Genomic DNA, 21,173 nt, shown 5'->3' with positions numbered 1-21,173 from the left:
CACAAGGGTAAAGCCGAGGTTGAAGAACACTACATGGCAGTAGTGTGTATGATACGATATCTAGAAGTGTATAATACAATCAAATCAGGTCAAGCATCACACGTGGTATACACCCAAATATCAAAAGGAAGAATCAGGAGGGAGGCCAAACATCAATCTAAGGTTGCGCAGTGTATATAAACAATAGAGATGCCCAGCCCAAGAACCGTAGAGACACCGACAGCAAACAACGGAAAAGCAAACGTTACACCATCTATCCCGAGAAAAATCAAAACAAGCAAACAAGGTAAGTAAGAGCCACAAAGGCCAGGGAGCGAGAACGACAGCAAGAAAACAAGAAGGAAGCGACGAAAACAATACCAGAGGCCAGAAAAGACTACATGTGCCCCAGCTTTGCTTGATCCACATACTCTTGCGACGGCGATTCGTAGTCCTGTGCAAAATACGTCTGCGCATTGCGTGCCAGCCACACGGAGAACTTGGACAGTTCCTCGCGAAGCCGGGACACAGATTGCTGGTCCATATTTGTCTGGGCCACAAGCTCGGGGGAGAGATACTGAAAAGAGAGGTCAAAATGGGCCCGGAAAAAGGCCCCAGAAAGATTAGCAGAGTAAAAAAAGGAACAAGGGGGGGGAGGGAAAGGAGGGCTTTTACGTACCAAGCAAACGAGCCAAGTGTTCTGGGCCATATGTGTCACAGGGACCAGTGTACTTCTCAGAGCCGCTTTCCCATAGTTGAAGCATATCGTGATACTGCGGTCTCTCAAATCTAGGGGGTGTGAATTAGCATCTACCACTTGTCACGTAGCGAGCCGGAAGAAAAAGGCCCAAAAAAGCCATAAACGTACCTGTACAGAAGAATCTTGCCCAGGGCCTTCTCAAAGTACTCCCTGACCCCAGCTACGACTTCATGCAAAATATCCCAATTGGCGCTCTCGGGTGTGCGCAGTTTCTTCTCGGCCTGTAGATAATCATCTAAAATCGTCGCCACCGGGTACGCATGTGGTGTAGGCACAAGCATGTTGTTCTTGGTCACATTCTCCCAGTCATCGACTAGCAGAGCCTTGATATGATCAGCAATTGGGAGTTGGATAGCTGGGCGAGCGTGGAACGCGTCCTCCTGCTCAAGGTCGTAATCCCTAGCACGACGCGGCCCACGGCTCGAATGCGACGACCCTGCGCCACCTGCACCGCCCGAGAGGTGGGTGTACGGGTGGAGATGCTGGCCGTGAGCGGCATTACCGGAGCCTCCGGCAGTACCGCGTTCTTCGCTTCCGCGAACACTGCTTTCGGCACGACCTGCAGACTTTTTGCTTCCGCCCATGCCACCTCCGGCCTTCTGGCCGCCAGAGCCGCCAGTCCCAGAGCCACCAGCGCCTCCCGACGCAGATCCACCGCCGTTAAGGGAGCCCGCGCCGGAGCTGTTCTTAAGTGAGAGGCTCTTGGCCTGGATGGCGAGCTGGCTGGCAAGCTCCTTGTTCTCATCCGTAAACTTGCGCATGCGATCGCTAGTCACCCAGTCATCCCATGTATTCTTCCAACCCTTGTAATGCACCTTAAACTTCCAACCGTCAATAGAGGCGGCCTTTTGCACGTCAAGCACTTTAGCCTCGTACAGCATTTCATGGTGGAAGCAGAGAACGCGCTCATCCTTGACAAAGGGCGGTACAGCGTGACGAGAAGGGGCCATGGCGATAGTATAAGAATGGCGCAAGGAAAGAGAAATGGGAAAAAGCGACCGGGTAAAAAGGAAAAAAAAGAAAAGCGACAAATAGAAAACCAAGGCGTAAGCGGTGAGAAGACTGAGTTGACAAAGTCCTGCTCTTCTGCTTGTGCTGGCTCAGGCAATTCTGCTTCCTAATGAGCCCCCTTAGCACAACAACAATTTTATGGCAAGTTCCAAGTTGGCGACAATAGGTTTTTAGGGGAGGAGAGGTTTCCTTTTTATGAGAGGACTTATGCTTCAGAAGGTGTGGTGGTTGTCTTGGTGGTTAATTCAGATGTTCGACAAGGCCCCGGAATGTTTGCGCTTAGGAGAAGGCCGTGGGCATACAGTGCGTAAGTTATACTCGATACTGTGAAAGCGTCACCATGTATCGTCACTTCAAAGGTCATCGCAAATGACTATGGGGAGACCACGACAGAGACCAGTAGAAAGACTAGAAAGAGAGGCAATCATATTCTCAGACAAAATTCAACCGTGTGTAAGCCTATTCTACCTGATGAGCTTATCTTTCTGCACCCAATCCCGTATCGTGTAGGCTACAACCAGCTTCTACTTGCCGCTATTATGGCCTCTTTCATCTGGTAGCACGCAGCCTTGTCATCAAGGCTTCGGTTGTCGAGGTGAGAGGACTGTAACTAAAACCGAGTAATATAGATATTCAGTAGTTCTGCAACTGCTGCCCAGCATCGCAGTACGATTATCAAGTTAAGTGGCGGAGATATCACCCAGTTCCAGATTCTGCCCAGCCAGCATAACCCTCCTTTAAGAGCCATGATCAAGCCTTGTGAGCAAGGCACAGCTCTGTCAGAAGGTTAAATTAAGCCTAAAGGAGGGCTATTAATCAAACAAATCTGCATGCGCCTGACTTCATGCCTTTTCAGAACCCAATAGCGTTTCCTCTGCATTTCTCGCCTGAGTGCTTGGAAGATAGGCTCACCTTCACAGGACAAAGTGCAGAGCCTTCTGCGCACTGTGATAGCGCGACGCGTTCACTTGTGTCACATACTTTTGGTCCTCATTTACCGCCCCTAATAGCCACCTGTATGTGTGATATTAGGGTTAATTGGGATAACCTCGTTGATTCTCACAGCTAATCCTGTGTGACAGACTCGAGTAGTGCACTTTGCCTTTACCAGGTTACCGCCATTATACAGGTTACTTGTTTCAAATTCGTTTTTTTCAAGATGCCGCCTACAGAGTCTTCGATCCTCACCAAGTATCTCCTTCTGCCTTCCACGCTACCCGCTATCGTTTCCCTGGCCGACTTCACCGCTATGTTCCCCAAAGCCCAGCAGGCATCACCACACATCCGCACACTGTATCATGATTTGCAGGAACAGCGAGCAGAACTAATTGATGCTGTGGCAGCTAACATAGAGGAAGAAGTGGCACGTGGCCGGGAGTTGAGGCGTGCTGTGGCGCGACAGAGACGGCAGATAGAAGCAGACGAGGGAGACGACGAGATTGCTGTTGAACAAGCTGTAAGCTTTTTTATGTTGGCCCTGTAACCAGCAGCGTTTCTGCCGCTAACAAAATGAACCACGTAGCTTTTGGGGCCTATCTCCGACCCCGCCTCTGCATCGGTAGGGGCGGCAGCGACAGCTACACACTCTCTGTCCTCCATCATTCCTGTCATGGACGCAGCTATGGATGCTGTAGACACCGAGCTGCAAAGTCTGCAGGCTGAAGAAGAAGCGCTCTTAGATGCTGTGAGACAGACAGTTGGAAGCCTGAGCGATCTGCGCTACGGGCGATTAGCAAACGCAGATCTGCGTGATGAGGTGGTGGATGGGCTCAAGGCAGTCGAGACTGCATGCGAAGGCAAATAGGACAGGATGGACATGAACAGCTTCTTGGATCACAGAACTACGACAAAAATTAAGATACGAATGCACACGCAATAAAATAAACCATGAACCTGCTATTGAATGTCACCTCCAACCAAGGAAATAAAAAAAGCACCCAACAAGCATCAAAAATGAAGAAAAAAGAACCCCCGCCGCCAAGTCCTGTAGTATGTGCCCGAAGAGAAGAAACAGGAATATATAAAGGTGATAGATGAAGTGATAAGTCAAACAGAGCGTCAAGTCATTAGCCAAGAGAGAAAATAAATTGCAGAGGTCTCCTCCCCTCTGGATAAACCCGTTGCACTCTTACTGCGCAGTCGGAGCAGCAGCGGCGACGGCAGCACCAGCACTAGCAGTGCTGTTAGCCTGGTTGCGGTTGCCCAAACGGCGGTTCCTAAGACCAGGATATAGTTAGTTATCTGATAGCTAGACGGGTGGGCATATATATAGTATGCGAAACTTACATAAAGAGACGGGTGGCGAATGAGACGACCATCATAATTGCCCACTGTGGCACTAGGTTGATGGCCCACATGGCATAGGCAAAGGGAAGCTGGAGGTTGTACTGCACCAGGGGGCCGTCCAAAGGATGGAAGAAGCCTTCTACCACAGACCACTGGGGCTTTGACACGTCTCTAGGCTCAGATTCTGACTCAGACTCAGACTCAGAAGTAGTCTCGGAATCCTTAGAGTCAGGCGTGACCTTGGGAATCCCTTGGGCCTGAAGCTCAAGAAGACCTTCCACTGAGACAGTGGTGATGTTTAGACGGTGGGTGTGGATGGTGGTGTTGGCAGGCGCCGGAAGCATGTCAAAGGCCCAGATGAAGCCAGGACTGCAAGCCCAGGCATTGCACAGGATTGGCTCATATTCGCAGTTGAGAATGGCAGTGTGCGGAGCCGAAGGCATGGAGGCAAACTTGGCAGCAGTTTCGTTGAAGGTAGACTCAGCATGTCCGCAGAGACCTATGCATTTGCAATGTTAGCGCAGTCTTAAGTCATCAGAAATATGGGTTGTTCTTACCTTGACATGTCTTGTTGCCACCAGTGATGAAAACCCACCATTGCTCGGGAATCTTCGCGTCTTCCTCCACAGGTTCGTACAGTGTGTCCTTCCACGACGGGAGGGCAAGAGGCTCCAGGACCTTTTTATTCAGCAGCACCTCGGGAACAACTTCCTCGATAATCTCGGGGACAGCTGAGGGCGAAGGGATCATGGCAGTGAACTGGCCGATGACATTCTGGAACTTGGCCTTGTACTGGCCAAAGAAAGAGTCCTGGGCCTGAGCCACGGCGGGCAGAGCAAGGGCGATAGTTTGGTAGCGCATTGTAACAAGATTGTGTTGTTTGATCGCGTAGAAGCACTGTAAAGAGGAGACCGCGTCTAGAACCGTCAGTGAGAGCTGATGACTGGAGGAAGGCAAGGCAACACCAAAGATCAGAGGAAAAGAAGAACAAAAGAGACGACAATAGGAAGGGATGAGTGGGAACAAATAACAATGCAAGTCAACCAGCAGAAGCAGGGGGGGCCAAACGGACAGCTGTAAGTAAACAAGGAAAAGGAGGGTGTTGTTATTTACAGCACTTGGTTATTTTATTTTACCAGGACAAGGGGAAGGGGCCCAGGTGCAATAAAGATCTTAGCGAGTGGAGACTAAATAAGATCAAAGGGGTGTTGAAATGTGGGAGCAGAAATTTGGCAGCAGAAATGCACAGAACAAGCAGCGAAGCAGGGGAAACAGGGAGTTTAGGAACACGGCGGGTTCAATTTCCATGATATTATCATCATCAGCCATCATTTGCTTAGCTTAATTAGCCTTCTGCTTCGTTGATTGGCCAGCGCCCATAGCTGCATTAAAGCCGACTTGTGGAGACCTTGCGCCACAACACGTTGCCAGGACACCAGGGGTCAGAGAGCATGCGCCACATTTATGCTGCAGAAAACATATGTGTGGCGCATCAAGAGCTAGTAGTGAATCTCGCCATCGCAAGCATCATCGCCATCACAACTCTACGATAGAACCTCAAAGATAATGGTGAGTATTTTTGAGCTATGTACCTGCCGCCATTTTGCCATTATTAACACTTTAGCGCTGTAGCCACTAAAACCTAGAAGTCGAGGCGGTCGCAATCGTGCAAAAACCATAGCATCCCCTATAGAAAACACGTCAAGTCATGAGCCGCACCGTCAGACACGTAGTCGCCGACAGCGCACATCAGTCGAATCACTAGAGGTGCCAGACAAGCCAGTTGCATCGAAAGCGCGATTGAGAAAGACTCGTCAGCAGACACGCAGAGAGACCGCAGGCGCACAAGCACAAGATGAGACGGAAACCGCGTCTTCTTCGTCGCGTGCGAAACCGAGGCGTGCTGAGAAGAAGCAAAAACAGCGAGAATCAGATCAGGCCCATGGGCCAGAGGGTGATAGTAGCCTAGAGCACGAATCCCCCCGCAACAACAACGAAAACTCGGGGCTTGAGGAGCCTGCCCCGCCAAAACGCAAGCGCGGGCGTTCCTCAACAACACAAGCACACAACACAACACAACTTCCCACAGGTACAACCTCAAAACGGCCGCGCCTCTCTCAGTCTCGGCCCGCCAATGATGCGGCACAATCTCCCCAAACTTCAACATTAAACCCCGGAGCCCAGGCCCTGATTGATCCGGTGCCGCGCAAATACCCTCACCTTGCTCCACGCGTACGCCATATCCCGCGTTCTGTAATTGAAGATAAATGGTCTCCTCTTGAGGCGTCGTCGCAAGCAGCAATCAAAGCCGTTCTTCACCTTGCCGCACAACCCGCTCTAACTCGAGCTGGCACCAATGCTACGCGTCACAAGGCCGGCCTTGCTGCTATACGCGCCGTCAGCAAGCGCATTCAAAGCAAACTCAGTCGCGGTTTGCCGTTCCCCCCAGCTTCACCTGGCGGAGTCCCAGTGCGCGGCGGGCCGGCTATGCCACGTCGTCGCAAAGATACAGACGCTGGCCGTGCTGACGAGCTAGATTTTGAAAAAACTTTGGCCGGCGTCAACGTGCTGGAGGAGGGCTTGGATACATTGCTACACTCTGTTGCTTTACTAGAAAAGGAGCGTGATAATCTAGTTCGGCAGATTGAAAAGGAACACGAACGAGCCGTCAAACTCGAGGGTGATGTGAAGAAGGAGGCCACCATGTGGAAGGAAAGCCTACGCAAAGCCCATGCACTCACGCCAGGCAAAGCACAACAAGACAGTTCTTCTGATGATAGCGACAGAGCACCGCGTTTGTTTTCTACTCCAGATGCTAACGTATTGCCTGGTGAAGCCTTCCGCAATTTAGACGCTGAGAAAGGGGAGGTAGGCGAGGAGGTTCGCGACCTAGCACGCCAGGTGGCTAATCATATGGAAAGCATTCGCGGCAACATGGCACAGATCAAGGGCATTATCCCCCAAATTGGACGCACACGAGCAGCGCTACAGGTAGTATTGACAAAGAACCTAGATACGAAACAGGTGCAGACGGTGATGCTAGGGTAGGCTTAGTATGTAGTTGTTATTTGCACACGGGTGCTAGGTAATGAAATGGTTGGAATTGGGGTGCAGTGGGGGGGGGGGGGGGGGCTTTGGCTTTGGGATATCGGAGTTACGGGATGGGTAGGTATATACGCTTATGGGCCCAGCTGCTTATCGGGGGCTGATGCACTTGGAATCACGGCACATTGTTCACGAATCATTATCTAGCGTTGCTTTTTTCCCTCTTTTCTTTAAATTGGTCACTTTGACTTGGTTGCTTTGCTTGCGCTGCTTCTTCCGTCTTTCCTTGTTTTACTGTATTCTTTGAATTTGGCTTGCATATTGACTGCTACTTGAAGATACCGTAAGGTCTGTTCCCAAAAAAAAAAAAAAAAAAAAAGAAAAAAAATATATCTGAGCATTGTTCATTTGTCGGTTCAACCGACGCTTTCTGTGTCACATAAGATAAAGGCTCGCAAAAAAAAGAAGGTAGAATCGGGGTGAAGAAGAAGATAAAGAAGGGGGAGATGCAAGAAAGACTTGGAGATGCATTCTTCACCTGCATGTCCTAGCTAGTTATCCTGCCTATGATGGTAGTGTACATTTTTCATGGTCATTGATATTCTCTGCGTATATGCCACCCTTAATAGGAGGTGTTGGTGCCGTTGACAACGGGGTAGGGAGCACCAGTTCCAGTGGCGTAGGGAATACCACCGGTGCCAGTTCCAGTACCAGCAAGACCAGTTCCGGCAGGAAGACCGCCAGTGCCAGTAACGCGGACAGTCGCGGTGGCGGTGACGACCTCTTCAGCAGGGCACGAGTCGGAGTCGGAATCGGTTCCAGAAGGACCAGTAGGAACGGCAGCGAAGTCGGAGGTGACAGATCCCGAGCTGGAGCCTGAGCCTGAGCCAGAGCCAGAGCCAGAGCCAGAGCCAGAGCCAGAGCCTGAGCCAGAGCCAGAACCGGAACCGGAACCGGAACCAGCGCCAGTGGCAGCTGCACCAACAGTTACGTAGACAGTCTGGGGAGGGGAGGTGACTGTGACGGTAGCAGTAGCACCAGATCCAGGAGGGCAGGTGCAGGAGTCAGATCCAGAGCCAGTGCCGGAGCCAGTGCCAGAGCCAGTTCCAGAGCCAGTTCCAGAGCCAGTGCCAGTGCCAGTGCCAGTGCCGGAGCCAGTGCCAGAGCCAGTGCCGGAGCCAGTGCCAGAGCCAGTGCCAGAGCCAGTGCCAGAGCCAGTTCCAGAGCCAGTGCCAGAGCCAGAGCCAGTGCCAGAGCCAGTGCCAGAGCCAGTGCCAGAGCCAGTTCCAGAGCCAGTGCCGGAACCAGTGCCAGATCCAGTACCAGAGCCATAGCCGGAACCAGTGCCAGAGCCAGTGCCAGAGCCAGTGCCAGAGCCAGTTCCAGAGCCAGTGCCAGTGCCAGTGCCAGTGCCAGAGCCAGTGCCAGAGCCAGTGCCAGAGCCAGTGCCAGTGCCGGAGCCAGTGCCAGTGCCAGAGCCAGTGCCAGAGCCAGTGTCAGTGTCAGATACAGAGCCAGAGCCGGTACCAGAGCCAGTACCAGATCCAGTACCAGAGCCGGATCCATAACCAGTGCCAGTGCCAGTGCCAGTGCCTGGTCCATCAGAGGGGCTGACAGGGGAATTTTTCTCGACGGTAGTAGGAACAGTCACGACCTGTATGGCAGTGCGAGTACCCCGAATGATAGTGGTCTCGTCGGGAGTCTCCTTGTTGGAGCTACGGTCAGATCCATAGCTAGTGTCAGTGTTGTAGCCAGTATCAGTGTCGTAGCCACCGGATCCAGTGCCCGAACCAGAGCCAGTGCCAGAACCAGAGCCAGTGCCAGAGCCAGTGCCAGAGCCAGAGCCAGTGCCAGAACCAGAGCCAGAACCAGAGCCGGTGCCAGAACCAGAGCCAGAGCCAGAGCCAGAGCCACCTACAGGTGAAACAGAGGAAACGGGCAGAGAACTGCCTGACGTGGCCAATCCCTTGCCACTGCCGCCTTGCATGACCGACGAGGCAATTGCTGGGACCTCGGTAACAGGGCAAATAGTAGTGTAAAGAGGCACAATCTGGGTGATGACCTTCACTTCCTGGTCATCCAGGGGAATGTCTTCGGGCCGTGCTGGGCAGTTAGTGACGGTTGGTGCGCAGGACGTAACGGTCACCAGTTGAGTAGTGACAACCGTCAGAGTTGTCTGCTGTCTACCAGCAGTGCGGGTGTTGATAAAAGTAAAGTTGCCGCTTTGGGTAGGACTAGATCCGTACCCAGTAGAAGCAGTGTTCATTGGGGCAGTACCATATGGTCCAGTTCCCTGAGGAGCAGTGCCATACGGGGCTGTTGTCAGAGGGGCAGTGGTCAGAGGTGCAGTGCCGTAGGAGCTAGGGGCTGACGACGAAGAAGAGCCAATTGCATCAACAGAGCTAGTCGAATTAGCACTATTGATGGGAACACCATAGCTGCCGGTGCCGACAGCAAGCGGAGTGGAGGAGGAAGAGGAAGAAGATGCAGCGGTAATAGCTGGAACAGAGCTAGCCGAGTTGGCACTCTGGATGGGGTAGTTGCCCGTGCCCGTAGCGCCAGGGGTCGAAGACGAAGAAGTTCCGTTCACGGGCGAGAACTTGCTGATGACGTCACCAGTAGGAACAATGGAGGGTGTCTGAACGCCAGGAACGGAGCTGGAGGCATCGGCTCTGGGGTTTCCATAGACGGGCTCCTCCTCGGGGGCGCTCGGGGGAGCGGAGAAGGCAGAAGCAGCGGCAGAAGAAGATGAAGAGGCGGAAGAGACGGCAGGGGCACCGTAGTAGTCCTGGCCGGGGCGCAAGCTGCGGCCCTGGAATCTGGGCGAGGCCGAGGCCACAGCAGCAAAGAGTAGGGTAGCAACGGAGGCTTTCATTGTGGAGGACAGAGAATCACAGAGGTTTATGGGTCTGTGTAGAGGGTTGGTTACAAGGTCTCAAGGCTTGCGATAGGGCGAGAGATATGTGCTTCGTTCGTAGGAAAAGCCGGCAATGAAAAAAGAAACGAAAGGAAGAAAGCAAGAAAGAAAGAAAAGATAACAGAAGAAATCAATTCTGCTGTCAACCCAGGCTGAAAGAAAAGAAAGATCACACACACAGTATGTCAAGATATGGACAAGGAAAGAAAAAGAAGCAGGACAAGAAAACGACAGTCGGTGATCCAAAAATCAGAAAAGGCAACGTGATCAGAGATCCAAGAAAACGAGTTTTTGTTCGTGAAGAAAGAAAAGAGAGCGAAGTGAAAGTGAAAGTGAAAGTGAATCAAGAAATGAACGAACGTCAAGCTACCGCTATTCCAGATATTGGTAAAGAAAGACTTGGAAAGAGAAGAGAAAGAAAGAAAGAAAGAAGACAAAGAACGGCCCCTTAGTGAACGGAAGGTGAGGAGAAGAGAACAAAAGCGAGAACGGGTTTGGCTGGGTGAGAGGGAGCGTCTGGACGACTTATACCTTTGAGCTGTGCCGGCTAGAGCTGCATGGAACAGAGCACAGCGTGTAACAGGATTCATACTTTGCATACTCCCACGCTGTCACATAGGCAGGTAGGTCATGTTCCCACACCACACCCAGTGCTTCCAATACCCACAGTGCAGTGCAGTGCGTGCTCCTGGTGCTCCTGGTGCTGCTGGTGCTCCTGGTGCTCCTAATGCTCCTGCCCGCTCCCACAAGCTCCCCAGCCAGGCCTCCTAGTAAGAAAGGCACCCTCTTTCTGCACACAATGTGCTGCACCGTCTGTAGCATTGTCCTGCCTTGAAGGCTTGGCAATTGACTTGGCTCCTCTAGCCAAACAGCTAGGGATGTCCTGTCATCTCGAGCAAGGGTGTGGCTGCATCAGCTATGTCCGCTTACGGCAGGCGTGTGCGTATAAGACCGTGTCTCGCCCTCAAGCACACTCAAGCACAGCACGTCCTGCGCTTCCAAGACCAGCCAGTTGAGTTCCCATGTACCAACGTCCCATCTCTTCATCTCTACGTGATGCCCTCCCTGCCTTATCGACCCCTGTTTTTCTTCTTCTTCAGCCCGCCCTCGCCCTGGCTTGACTTTGTAACTAACTTGCTCACCCTAGGTCAGGGGACAAAGAAGCAGGGTCAAGACGCCCAGGAACGCAGAGTGCAGAGTGCAGAGTGCCGAGTGGAAAATGCAGCTTGCACACATGACTGAACGGGCACCATATCATCATCCCCTTCACATGCTACTTGCTCTCTACTAGTGCCTTTCCATTCCGCTCTCTTTGTTCCCACTCTCTCTCGGGAAGAAAAGATAGACTATGTGAGCTAAGTGGAAACACGGAGTAACCCCAAACGTTTATTACTATAAAGAGGAAAGGAAAGTGAGAAGTAAAAGTCCCGGCCAAACGAAAGTGATGCTTGTTTATATTCGGAGTATTTAGGCACCCAAAAAGACGCATCCAGACTTAACTAACTTAACCCAGCTTTGCTTGCTCTTCTTAGCCCTCCTTAGTTCTTGCTTGATTCCAGACCACTTAAATCCCTTGTCACGTCTTCTCTGGGGAGCTCGGAGGATTTGGGTCGTCCTTAATTTCGGTCAGTGTCTGAAACAAACACACAAACTAGGGTTAGTTGGCGATACAGTAGTTGGTTTAGGGTTACTGTCTTGGCAGTCGGATCCCGGGCGCCTACATGCTATGCTGACTTACCCGCATTCCATGGCTGCAGAAGACAGCATGACAGCTTCTAGGACGCTGCGCTTCACCGAGCAGCTGAGAAACGGCGCAATCGCAAACTGTGCTCACTTCTCCGTGCTGTTGTGCCCACAGCCACCATCGGGCATTTGAAATCTCCCAGCTGTGAGCTGTGTATTACTGGAGGACAGACAAGAAGCAGCAAGCAATATGCAGGAATGGCTCTCTTGCCCCCATCTCTAGCGTACACCCCCCCCCCCCCTCCCTCCCCGCTCTGAACCCCTCCCCTGCGATTTATCAAACAGGTCCCGTGCAAAGAGCGTTTCCTATCTAAGTTAGTCTCAGGGGCAAAGGCTGAACGATCAAAAAGGATAGTACAATCGATAACCATGAGCTTCATGCTTAATTTTGCCGGCACCAATAATTCTGCTTAGTCTCTCAAAGTCGCCAGCGATCAGTCTTAGGGTATTATAGCTGACAAGGGTTACAACTTACAACGTCACACAAAAGACTGCCCTCTTCCTTCTCTGTGCACCCACGACACAGCCCAGCCAACCCGGCCATCCCACGTCTCGTGTAATTTGCGCACATATAACCCGAAACACATAATCTCTCCATGAGCCTGCGACAATGACAGCCCTTAGCCAGCTTTAAAAGGAAGTGCCTGAGGATGGCAAGACAGACACCAAGACAGCGAGGATATGCGGACCTAACGGCGATATACACCGCGCGACGGAGTGGGACGTCTGGTGGGGCAGTAAGCTTTCTGGCAGGTCCTAGGAGGGGAGGCAAATTGTATCAGCCCCGACTCGTGTGTTCTTTTTTTGGAAGGATCTTTAAAAAGAGCGGCTTCGCTGTGACACTGTCAACGTTTGACTTTCGAGATCTTCGGGCAATGCCAATGACGTCTGGGAGGTCTAAAGCAGAAGAAAAAGGGGAAGGAGTCTAAAATAGCAGCTTCCCCTTCGAGCGGCTACTTGCCCTCTCTAGGAAAATGGCTCTACTTGAGGCTGTGAAACCTACAGGTACAGACATCAATTGCAAGAGCCTGTTCAGAATGGCATGGTTTTATGGGCAGTTTCTTTGCATTGTGGTACTTGACAAAAGGTCACGATATAGAACAAGCCCCAGGTAGGCAAGTGCGGGCGTAAACAAACAACAGACCTCAGGAAGCCCCCAAGACGAGAAGGTGCGGAGCGGGTGCATGAAAAGGTTTCTAACCTCCTGAATTCTTTTGTTTTTCTTTTGTTTTGTTCTGCGTCTTTTTTTTTCCCCGAAATTGCAACTAAGACGGCAACATATTCGACACACAAACAGCAATCAAGACCACTCAATAAAACAGGCTGCCGTTACATTTTTTTTTTTCGCGGCTCACTGCTTTTCGGGCCCCCTTACTGCGTGCCAGCCGACCCCTCAAGATCCCCCTTTTCAAAGCCTTCTAAAACTCAACTCACCCATGTGTTTTTCTGTGTTGGCTTGCCGCCGGGGCTGTCCAGCTAATCAGCTTCGGAAAAACTCAGCCCCTGCCGCTACCGAATCTGCTGAGTATCTCCGTGCTCATGGGACTGCCCGTCCTGCTAACAATCTGCCCCCTCAGCCGACGAGGGAGCCACCTGCTCTGCCTGCCCTTGACTTCCAGACTAGTTCGCTTGGTGAGACTACTGTCTATCACTGTCGTCAGGGCCGCCAGGATCATACCGTGAAGAAAGCAGATGGCCCCGACTGCAGCCTGAGCCATGGCCTTGCCCAAGAGCCGGGCGCTCTGAATAGTGCAGAGACAGCCATGGCTGCTCCAAAAGCAAACACCCCCCCCGTCTCAACCCCCTCTACTCCCTCTCAGCAGCAGCCAAATCTACCCCTCGCTACTGGCCAGAAAGCTGCAATGCCTTTGGCCTCGCACCCAACTAGCACCGATCCGTCTTCTTTTTTATGCCAGGGCTCCGCCAACTCACAGACCTCCTGCTGCTCTGTGGTCGCTGCGGCTGGTAGCACAAGCGCATCCACCCATTCACCTTCTGAAAACACTAACCTTGGCTCGATCGCCGCTCTTTCTACTAAAACACTGTCGGTTTCCAATTTGGCCAAGTCTACCTCCTGTGGCTCTGGTTCCTCCTCCCCCAACTCCGGATCTTCCAACTCAGTGGTTCAGCCATCGGAAGTTGAGGCTGTTGCTGTCCACCTGTCTCGCGTTCCCTCTCCCCTAGCAAGCACCGTGGTTGTTCCCCAGAATAGCCCCGCTACTAAGCCTCCTGCAACCTCGCTTGATGTGGCTTTGTGGAGGGTGACAGCTAAAAATGAAGTCGAGCCAACCACGCACGTGGATATTGCTGTTCCTGAGCTCAAGAATGGAGGCGAGGATGACGTTCTGAATGTCTAGTTGGCAACTCAAGGAATTAGTCGTGATCACGTTGCGTTGACACGTGTTGCTCGTTCCATCGAAGACGGCAAGCGTGGGTTGAGAGAGTCAAACGAAGCTTTCTTAAAACTTGATCAATCCGCTTCAAATCTCGATGTTAAAGGGAAGGGCAAAGAGGTGGTTAAGCCTATAACCGCCACCTCTAGCGATTCATCAGAGCCCGAATGGCTTAGGCGCTATCGCAGGGTCGGCTCTGCTGACCGCCCCGTTGTTGTTAGTGTATATGGAGCCGATGGCCTGCCTTTGGATTTTGATCCAACCAACTCTGTCCATCAGTCCGAGGTCAATCTAGGCCTTCATCTTGTGGCTTTGACTTCTGATAATCTACGGCTTGAGCCTTTTGACATCCCCGACAAGACTGCTGGCATTGGAAAGTTCAATGCTGACGGAACCATGGAAGCAATCGATGATCATGCTGTTCCTGGGCGGAAGAACAAGAGGAACAGGGAGGCACAAGCTTCTTCGTGGCCCCACATTTTGTCTCGACTGATCAAGTCATCTAACAGTGAGCCAAGTTCCCGCCTGGGCCGCCTCTCGCGCCCAGTTTCTCGCAATGTGCCCTCATCATCTGCGTTTCCGTTTTCTGGCTCGATTTCAGCTTCCTCCAAGTCAACCTGCCATGACTTGACCACTGCGTCAGAAACTGGACCGCAGACTCTGGCTATTCCTGCTCCCCCGGGCACTAACCAAGTTCCAACTCTAGCTGTCACCACCGCGTCTGTTTCTACACCTGCTTCTACTGTAGTGAGCAACATTACAGTGCCGGCTGAGATGGCCGCTTCACAACAGCGAACTGATATCCTGGCTACTAGCATTCTCAACAGCCGTGACAGGCATGCCTGGGAGAACAAACAGGAGAAGGAATTGATTGGCCCCAATGGCAGCGAGACTGACCGAAACATCAATGCTACTTTTCCTGTCCGTTTCACGAGAGCCATTATGCGCGGCTCGATTGGTCGACTTGTTCCATCTTACAGCAGTGGTGCTGGCTATCCTGGTGGTAGTAGCAGCAGAAGCAGCAGTAATGGAAGTCCTAGTGAAGAAGTAGCCCATAGCACTGGTCGTGGCGATAAAGGATTGTGTCCTGGATCTAGGGTGTCGGGAACTGAGAGTGAGGAGGTCGAGCCTCGGTACAAAGTGCCGAACACAACTCCCGAAACCTCTTCGGTCCAGGATGATCTCGATGCTACTCTAGCTAAGGATACACCTAAAGTAGGCCATGGCATACACCATCCCCTACAAACAGGAAGCTGTGGTGAGCTCTGAGTCGAGTCTAGCTCCTGCATGCTGTTGCCTATTGGTTTCTACTATCAAAGTTTGCTTAGATTGTATTGACGTTTAGTGAAGAAGGGAAGTTGTATGTATATATATATATATCTCATATCAATCATTACAACATTACTCGTACAATACGGTCATGTGCCGTGATCGCCAAAGACACTTGTATATCTTCCATGTCTTGTCGTGGATGCTATCATATGCCGTTGAGTGTAGTGGCAGGGAAGTAATCAAACAATATGTACGTAGATTACACGAAAGTCTCTTTTTTGTTTTTTTTTTCTTGTTTCTTTCTTTCATTCATCTCCAAGGTCTACTTCTCCAGATTAATGCTTTTACCAAAGCGAGCATACAGTTGAACCTTAAGCTCTGTCATCTCCTCGCGAATTGCAGAGAGTTTGTCTTCAAGCTCCGAGGTATCTTCGTCGAGGCGAGTAGAGGACTGAGCGAGCAGCTCCTGTGCCTGTTCGAGTGGGAGGTGGAAGAACGCATCGCCAATCTTGTAGGGGACTTTGGAATCCTCGTCTGCTAGTTCCAGTTCGGTAGAGAGGTCGTCGAGGTCTTCCTTTTCTTTCTACGGGAGGGGGACGCGTTAGTTTTAATGAGCTTAGCTATGAAAGGGAGGGAGAGAGAGGAGCTCATGGAGGCGTCATCTAGGGGTAAACTGGAAACCAGGCGTACGTTTTTTGTCTTGAGCGCATCCTCAAGTAGGGTCTCGCGTTGATTTAGGCGGCTGAAGAGATTGATCTTGTCTTGATCTTCACGGCGCACCTGGACTTCGTCGCCCATAGCGGCTTCGTCTTCCTTAGAGAGCTAGGAGAATTACAACATTTGTTAGCTGTTTGGATTTTTCCCGTGAACATGTTGGAAAAGAGGCAAGTTACCATTCGTCTTTGCATCATCTTGGCGAGTGGTCTTGTGCTGCCTTGTTATGTAAATATTCCTCGCGATAGGAGGGGGCTTGAATGAAGCTTGAGCTTCCTTAGGGTCCATGACGAAATTGAGACGATAGTGGGGCTATTAGGGTTTGAAGGTAGAAGTGCCAGCCTTGTAGGATTTGAGACAACGCGACTAAAATTATAAGGCTGTCTGCTGTTGTGGGGGGGCTTGCTTCTCGCTGTTTGTAAGTAAATAAAACAACGAATAGGAATAAATACACGGTCTACCTAGCAGGACAATCAACAACACAACCAAGTGCGTGGAAAAAACTACACTCTAAACAGACACGACTGTACCTCGCAAATGGCGCCTGGACAGAAGCTGTATCCGCGCGGAACAGTCAAGAAGATTGTGAAGGCGCATTCAAACTGCAACTTGACCAAGAACGCGGACGTATTGGTGAGTTCGGAATATGAATACCGTCCTGTTTCCAGTGAGGCCCCTTAATTTCGACTCGCAGAGGCTGACTTAGATGGGTGATAAGATATTCCTGGATTACATGATGTTTATGGAGAAGTAAGTTGGGCTTTGTCTCTGCTATGTCAGGTGTTGGTTGGTGGCATTGCTAATTCTCTGCTTCGATAGACTTGTTAAAGAAGCGTCAATAGAGACTAGGAAGAAGGGGGAGCGCAACTTGACCCCAGCGAGTGTAAACAAGGTCGTGGCTGTAAGTGGCATGTGTTCCGGCAAGTTTACTTAGGATCCACTATAGCTAACATTGACGTGTAGGACTCGCTGCTCAAGTTTAAGGGCTAAACGAGCAGGATAGAGAGAATGGAGAAGGGACAAGTTGTAAGTGGTGAAAGGGGAAACAGAGGGAAGAGGTACGGGCACAAGAAGGGGGCTCGGGTTATGAGGGACACAACAGGACCCTAGTTAGCCCATAATTACTATCATTTGAAAGGCTGGCGTAGGAAAGACGCCAGGGCCGATAGAGGGTAAAAGCTCAAACTTAATTGAGTCTTGAAGCAACAACGCAGACCCCAACATGAAGTTGAAGGTCATCGTACTGCATAATATTTGGGCTAGTATTGGTGTGTAGCCGCTTGCTTTGTGGAGTAGGACAAGGTGGAGGCAAAAGTGGAGGTAGAAGTAGAGAGGTAGAGGTGGAGATGGCGACAGGAATAGAGATGGGGCAGGGATAAGGCTCAAGCTTGAGACAAAGACGAGAGAGGAACAAGTCAGAGAGCTAGGAAGCGAGTGCGAGGTGCGAGGTGGGCGTTGACTTGTGCCAAGTCAGATGGGTGGGTGCACTGTATGCCGGGATTTGTTGTAAAGTTAGTCGAAAAGGAGGGGATAGACAAACGACAGCGTGTCGCAAGCAAACGGCAGAAAACGAAAAGGCGCAGCTTCACTTGAAAACGAGGCGAATAAGAGGGAGCTTACATTGAGGTCAAACCGCTAGGCTATCGTGGAGCAAAGAGGATAGGATAGGCCAGCGCATAACAAGGGAGGTTCCAACGGATTCTAGAAGATAGCCATGAAAAATGGGTCCATTCTTGGGTTTTGAGGCAGCCATACACACCATGGGACAGGCGGATGTAGGAGCCCAAACCGCTGTAACTCTTTGTCTATCCGCTATAAATACGTGTATTAGTGCCTGTAACTTTGTCCAGGTTGACCTCCCTGTGACTTATCATCGGCCGCTATCGATAACAGACCCCACCAAAACCTGGTGTAAATAGGCTAGTCTTAGCGGCCTAGTGACCTGAAATGACCCATAGCTCCTGCCAAACCTGGTAAAGAGGGAAGCTGGCTTCTTTTGTCCCCAAGGCTGGCGACTTAATATTTCTTGATGTTTGTTTGTGCTTCTGGCATTTTTCACTTTCTCTTCTTCTTTTTTCCTTCATCATCAAACATTTGTCTCTAATAAATCCTCACCTAAAAACTTTTCCTTCCATCTTCTCTCACCATCCGCTTCTTTGCTTCTCCTTCTTCTCGACTTTCTTCCACTGCCGAATCCCTGCCATTCTTCCATTCCAGTCCTCTTCTAACAGTGCAGCCGCCAGCAAAGAGTCAGCGTTCTCATCGTTGAGCTTCAACCTCTGACACGTTTTGGATCTTTGAGCCTCGACTGCCATCTCGAGAGTTCTAGAACCATTGCTATTTGCATACCGCCCCGTTATTCCACAGCGTACGCGTGCACCCATAGCCTCACACTTACGCACACATCAACATATACTTCACAATGGCTTCTCCCACTGCTACTGCTCAGCCCAAGGCCCCCAAGAATGTGGCCCAGGCCATCATCCGCACCGACTCTCCTGCCCCGTCCTCTATAGTCACTCAAGAGAACGGAAGCACAGATAGCTTTGATCACCCCATCCTCAAAGAGCTCCAAAAGTGAGTCGCCACCCAGTGGGATGTCGTCCCTGCTTTGGGGGAGATAGCTAACCGCAGCCAAATACAGGAACATCCGGAACATAAGCAAGAAGATTGTAAGATTTCTATTGTTTCCCATCTTTTCAACCCCCTCCCATTCCCCTCCCTTTGTGCCGGTCTTCTCTCACGTCCCGACGCTAACTACTACTTTTCTCTCTCTAGGCCAACTCACAAAAGGCGGAATCAATCGTTGCTCAAAATGCCGGCAAGTCTCTTGACGATCTCGTTGCCGCCCGCATCATCAACAAGGACCAGAAGGAGCAGATTATGAAAAAGCCTGGCCAAGTTGCCCAGCGTGCCCAATGGGAGGAGCAGCAGGCCCAGCTTATCAAGCTGTCTTCCGAACTGCGCCAGGAAGCTTTGGCCGACAAGACTAAGCTGCGCGAGGAGTTGCTGCAGGCTTCGCACCAACAGAAAGAGGAGGCTGTCCAGGAAGCCGAAGCCAAGGCCGCTGATGAGAAGCGTGTAGCTGTACACGATACCCTCTTAGCTGTTGCCCAGTTCCTGCGTCTTGCTGCTGCCCGTCGTGCTGAGGAGGCAGACCAAAACTTGGATGAGAACCGCGCTCTGGAGGGCGTTCTCCTGCAGGTTTATAGTGGTGATGAGGCTGCTGTTTCTACGATGCTGAAGTTAGTGGATGGTTCTGAGGAGACCACGGTTAGCACCCAGGGCGAGCCTCTCCATACTACTTGTAAGCGACACGTTATTGCCTGTGTTAATACAGCTAAGAGTACTGACATTCATGTGAATAGACGCTCAGGTCAAGGCTGCCGCCCAGGCTTACCGCTCCCCATATGATGCCGCTGAGGAGGTTGAAGCCGAGGTCGAGGCTGAGGCTGAGGCTGAGGCTGAGGCCGAGGCTGAACCTGAAGCTGGGCCTGAGGCCACTGCCTCTGGTGTTGCAGCCGTGACTGAGACTGTAGCCATTGAGACTGCTGTTGAGGCTGAAACCACAGCTCCTGCTGTCAGCACCGAGACCCCTGCTGCTGAAGAGACTGAGGTTGCCGTTGTGCCTGCGGCCAACACGGAGCAAGCCCCTGCTAGCCCCGAGGAGACATCCGCTTCTCAAGATTGGGTCAAGATTAAACATGAGGATGCTGAGGCTACTCCTGTCATTGAAACAGCCGAGCCTGCTGCCGAGCCCCCGACCAATAAACCTTGGGGCAAGAACAACAATAAGCCCAGGTCATCGCCTAAGCCTTCGGCTGCAGCCCACCACAAGAAGGCATGGGCCGAGGACACGGTAAGTAAAGGCAATATTTATCAGCTGTTTGAGGTCTAGGGACAAGTTGCTAACGCTATTTTTCTTGTAGCCTGCCGGTGCTGAGTCTGGAGATGGTTTCCACCAGGTGCAGCGCAAGAGCAGTGGGGCTCATCAGCGCAATGACTCCTACCGTGGCCGTGGTCGCGGCCGTGGTGAGTGGCGGGGTGGTCGCGGGTCCTTCCGTGGCGGAAACGGTGGAGGCCGTGGTGGCCGTGGCAGTGGTGGCCCCCACCATTACCAGCAACAGGGTCAACGCCAGGTTGTGGCGCGGGACGAGTAAGAACTTGCTTGCCTTGCGGAACAGCCCTAAAGTGGGCGGGGGACCAGGGCCAGCCACATGCCGCTTGTGAGTCATGAACCACTGGCCTGTGATGGATTTCTTTGTACCACTTACGTCGGCGTCTTCTTTTCATTTGCGTTCTTTTTTTTTTATCATTTCTTTTTTAGGTGTTATTATTCATGGGGGCGTGTTGTTTCATCATATCTTTATCGGCGGGCATTTGGCGCAGTTGGGTTCAGCGGGCTTTTTCTTTTCTTTCTTCCGGATGGACGTTTGACCGTTGTTTTGCAACTTTTTGCTGTGCAGAATTTTGGGGTAAAGCCTGGATGGGGGATGCTGGGGACGGGAAAAGGGTTTTTTTTTTTTTTTTTGAAATTTTTTTCCTATGTAGGCAAGACGGACTGTATTCTGAGCTGTGATGGTTAGCTAATTTGAAGAAAAAAGATGTTTTGCCTGGACTAGCTGCTGGCTGTTTTGTTCGTCTTGGTGATGTCTGATGCTGTTTGTTCATGAATCCTAACGACTCTACTGTTACACTACACTATGCATGCATTGGTGTCCTGGCGGTACATGTACATGTACATGCATTCATTCTGTTAATTTGAAGCGTTTGTCTGACTCTTACTGGCAAGGCGCGTAATTGTCTACTTTTTGGGCTTTCTCTTTTGTTTGTTGCGGGGTTTCTTCTCTCTCCCTCCTTTCCACATCTTGCTTTCTTTTTTCTTTTTTCTTTTCTACATGCAATTTCAACTTCTCGACATCCGACTACTTCACGATGTTGTCTCTTATTGTATATGCATTAGTACGTCTTCATTCCTGCTCAATTTGTTGAGACGGGCTTATCGATTTAGCGTAACGCGTGCGAATGACGTCACACTAGAGAGCCTCTTGGA

General features: G+C 51.2%; 8 protein-coding genes across 8 annotated transcripts; 4 read left to right on the top strand and 4 right to left on the bottom strand.

Moving 5' to 3' along the window:
* Nucleotides 1-376: 376 nt before the first annotated feature.
* On the bottom strand, nt 377-1,689 carry HOO65_050065 (Chromatin modification-related protein eaf3; the record flags this gene model as incomplete). The annotated part of the gene is made up of 3 exons (XM_071003401.1): nt 377-556; nt 659-752; nt 848-1,689. The coding sequence occupies 3 exons, from the start codon at nt 1,687-1,689 to the stop codon at nt 377-379; spliced, it is 1,116 nt and encodes a 371-aa protein (XP_070858124.1).
* Nucleotides 1,690-2,909: 1,220 nt separating this feature from the next.
* HOO65_050064 (cnl2 nkp2 family protein) lies at nt 2,910-3,554 on the top strand (the record flags this gene model as incomplete). Its single annotated transcript, XM_071003529.1, has 2 exons — nt 2,910-3,206; nt 3,273-3,554. 2 exons carry the CDS (start codon nt 2,910-2,912, stop codon nt 3,552-3,554), a joined length of 579 nt encoding a protein of 192 aa, XP_070858123.1.
* Nucleotides 3,555-3,878: 324 nt separating this feature from the next.
* Nucleotides 3,879-4,897, bottom strand: HOO65_050063 (peptidyl-trna hydrolase; the record flags this gene model as incomplete). Its single annotated transcript, XM_071003480.1, has 3 exons — nt 3,879-3,966; nt 4,037-4,535; nt 4,594-4,897. 3 exons carry the CDS (start codon nt 4,895-4,897, stop codon nt 3,879-3,881), a joined length of 891 nt encoding a protein of 296 aa, XP_070858122.1.
* Nucleotides 4,898-5,602: 705 nt separating this feature from the next.
* Nucleotides 5,603-7,084, top strand: HOO65_050062 (Kinetochore protein fta7; the record flags this gene model as incomplete). Its single annotated transcript, XM_071003357.1, has 2 exons — nt 5,603-5,605; nt 5,669-7,084. The coding sequence occupies 2 exons, from the start codon at nt 5,603-5,605 to the stop codon at nt 7,082-7,084; spliced, it is 1,419 nt and encodes a 472-aa protein (XP_070858121.1).
* A 619-nt stretch (nt 7,085-7,703) lies between these two features.
* On the bottom strand, nt 7,704-9,956 carry HOO65_050061 (uncharacterized protein; the record flags this gene model as incomplete). Its single annotated transcript, XM_071000773.1, has 1 exon — nt 7,704-9,956. The coding sequence occupies one exon, from the start codon at nt 9,954-9,956 to the stop codon at nt 7,704-7,706; it is 2,253 nt and encodes a 750-aa protein (XP_070858120.1).
* A 3,221-nt stretch (nt 9,957-13,177) lies between these two features.
* On the top strand, nt 13,178-15,403 carry HOO65_050060 (uncharacterized protein; the record flags this gene model as incomplete). The annotated part of the gene is made up of 2 exons (XM_071003232.1): nt 13,178-14,097; nt 14,284-15,403. 2 exons carry the CDS (start codon nt 13,178-13,180, stop codon nt 15,401-15,403), a joined length of 2,040 nt encoding a protein of 679 aa, XP_070858119.1.
* A 325-nt stretch (nt 15,404-15,728) lies between these two features.
* HOO65_050059 (Prefoldin subunit 4) lies at nt 15,729-16,317 on the bottom strand (the record flags this gene model as incomplete). The annotated part of the gene is made up of 3 exons (XM_071003540.1): nt 15,729-15,989; nt 16,097-16,228; nt 16,300-16,317. The coding sequence occupies 3 exons, from the start codon at nt 16,315-16,317 to the stop codon at nt 15,729-15,731; spliced, it is 411 nt and encodes a 136-aa protein (XP_070858118.1).
* A 2,225-nt stretch (nt 16,318-18,542) lies between these two features.
* Nucleotides 18,543-20,280, top strand: HOO65_050058 (uncharacterized protein; the record flags this gene model as incomplete). Its single annotated transcript, XM_071003301.1, has 5 exons — nt 18,543-18,697; nt 18,765-18,792; nt 18,899-19,427; nt 19,489-19,979; nt 20,050-20,280. The coding sequence occupies 5 exons, from the start codon at nt 18,543-18,545 to the stop codon at nt 20,278-20,280; spliced, it is 1,434 nt and encodes a 477-aa protein (XP_070858117.1).
* Nucleotides 20,281-21,173: the final 893 nt, after the last annotated feature.

Source organism: Ceratocystis lukuohia (assembly GCF_044167205.1).
Source record: "Ceratocystis lukuohia strain C4212 chromosome Unknown Supercontig5_pilon, whole genome shotgun sequence".
Classification (NCBI taxonomy): Eukaryota; Fungi; Ascomycota; class Sordariomycetes; order Microascales; family Ceratocystidaceae; genus Ceratocystis; species Ceratocystis lukuohia.
This window is presented reverse-complemented; position numbering and strand designations above follow the sequence as displayed.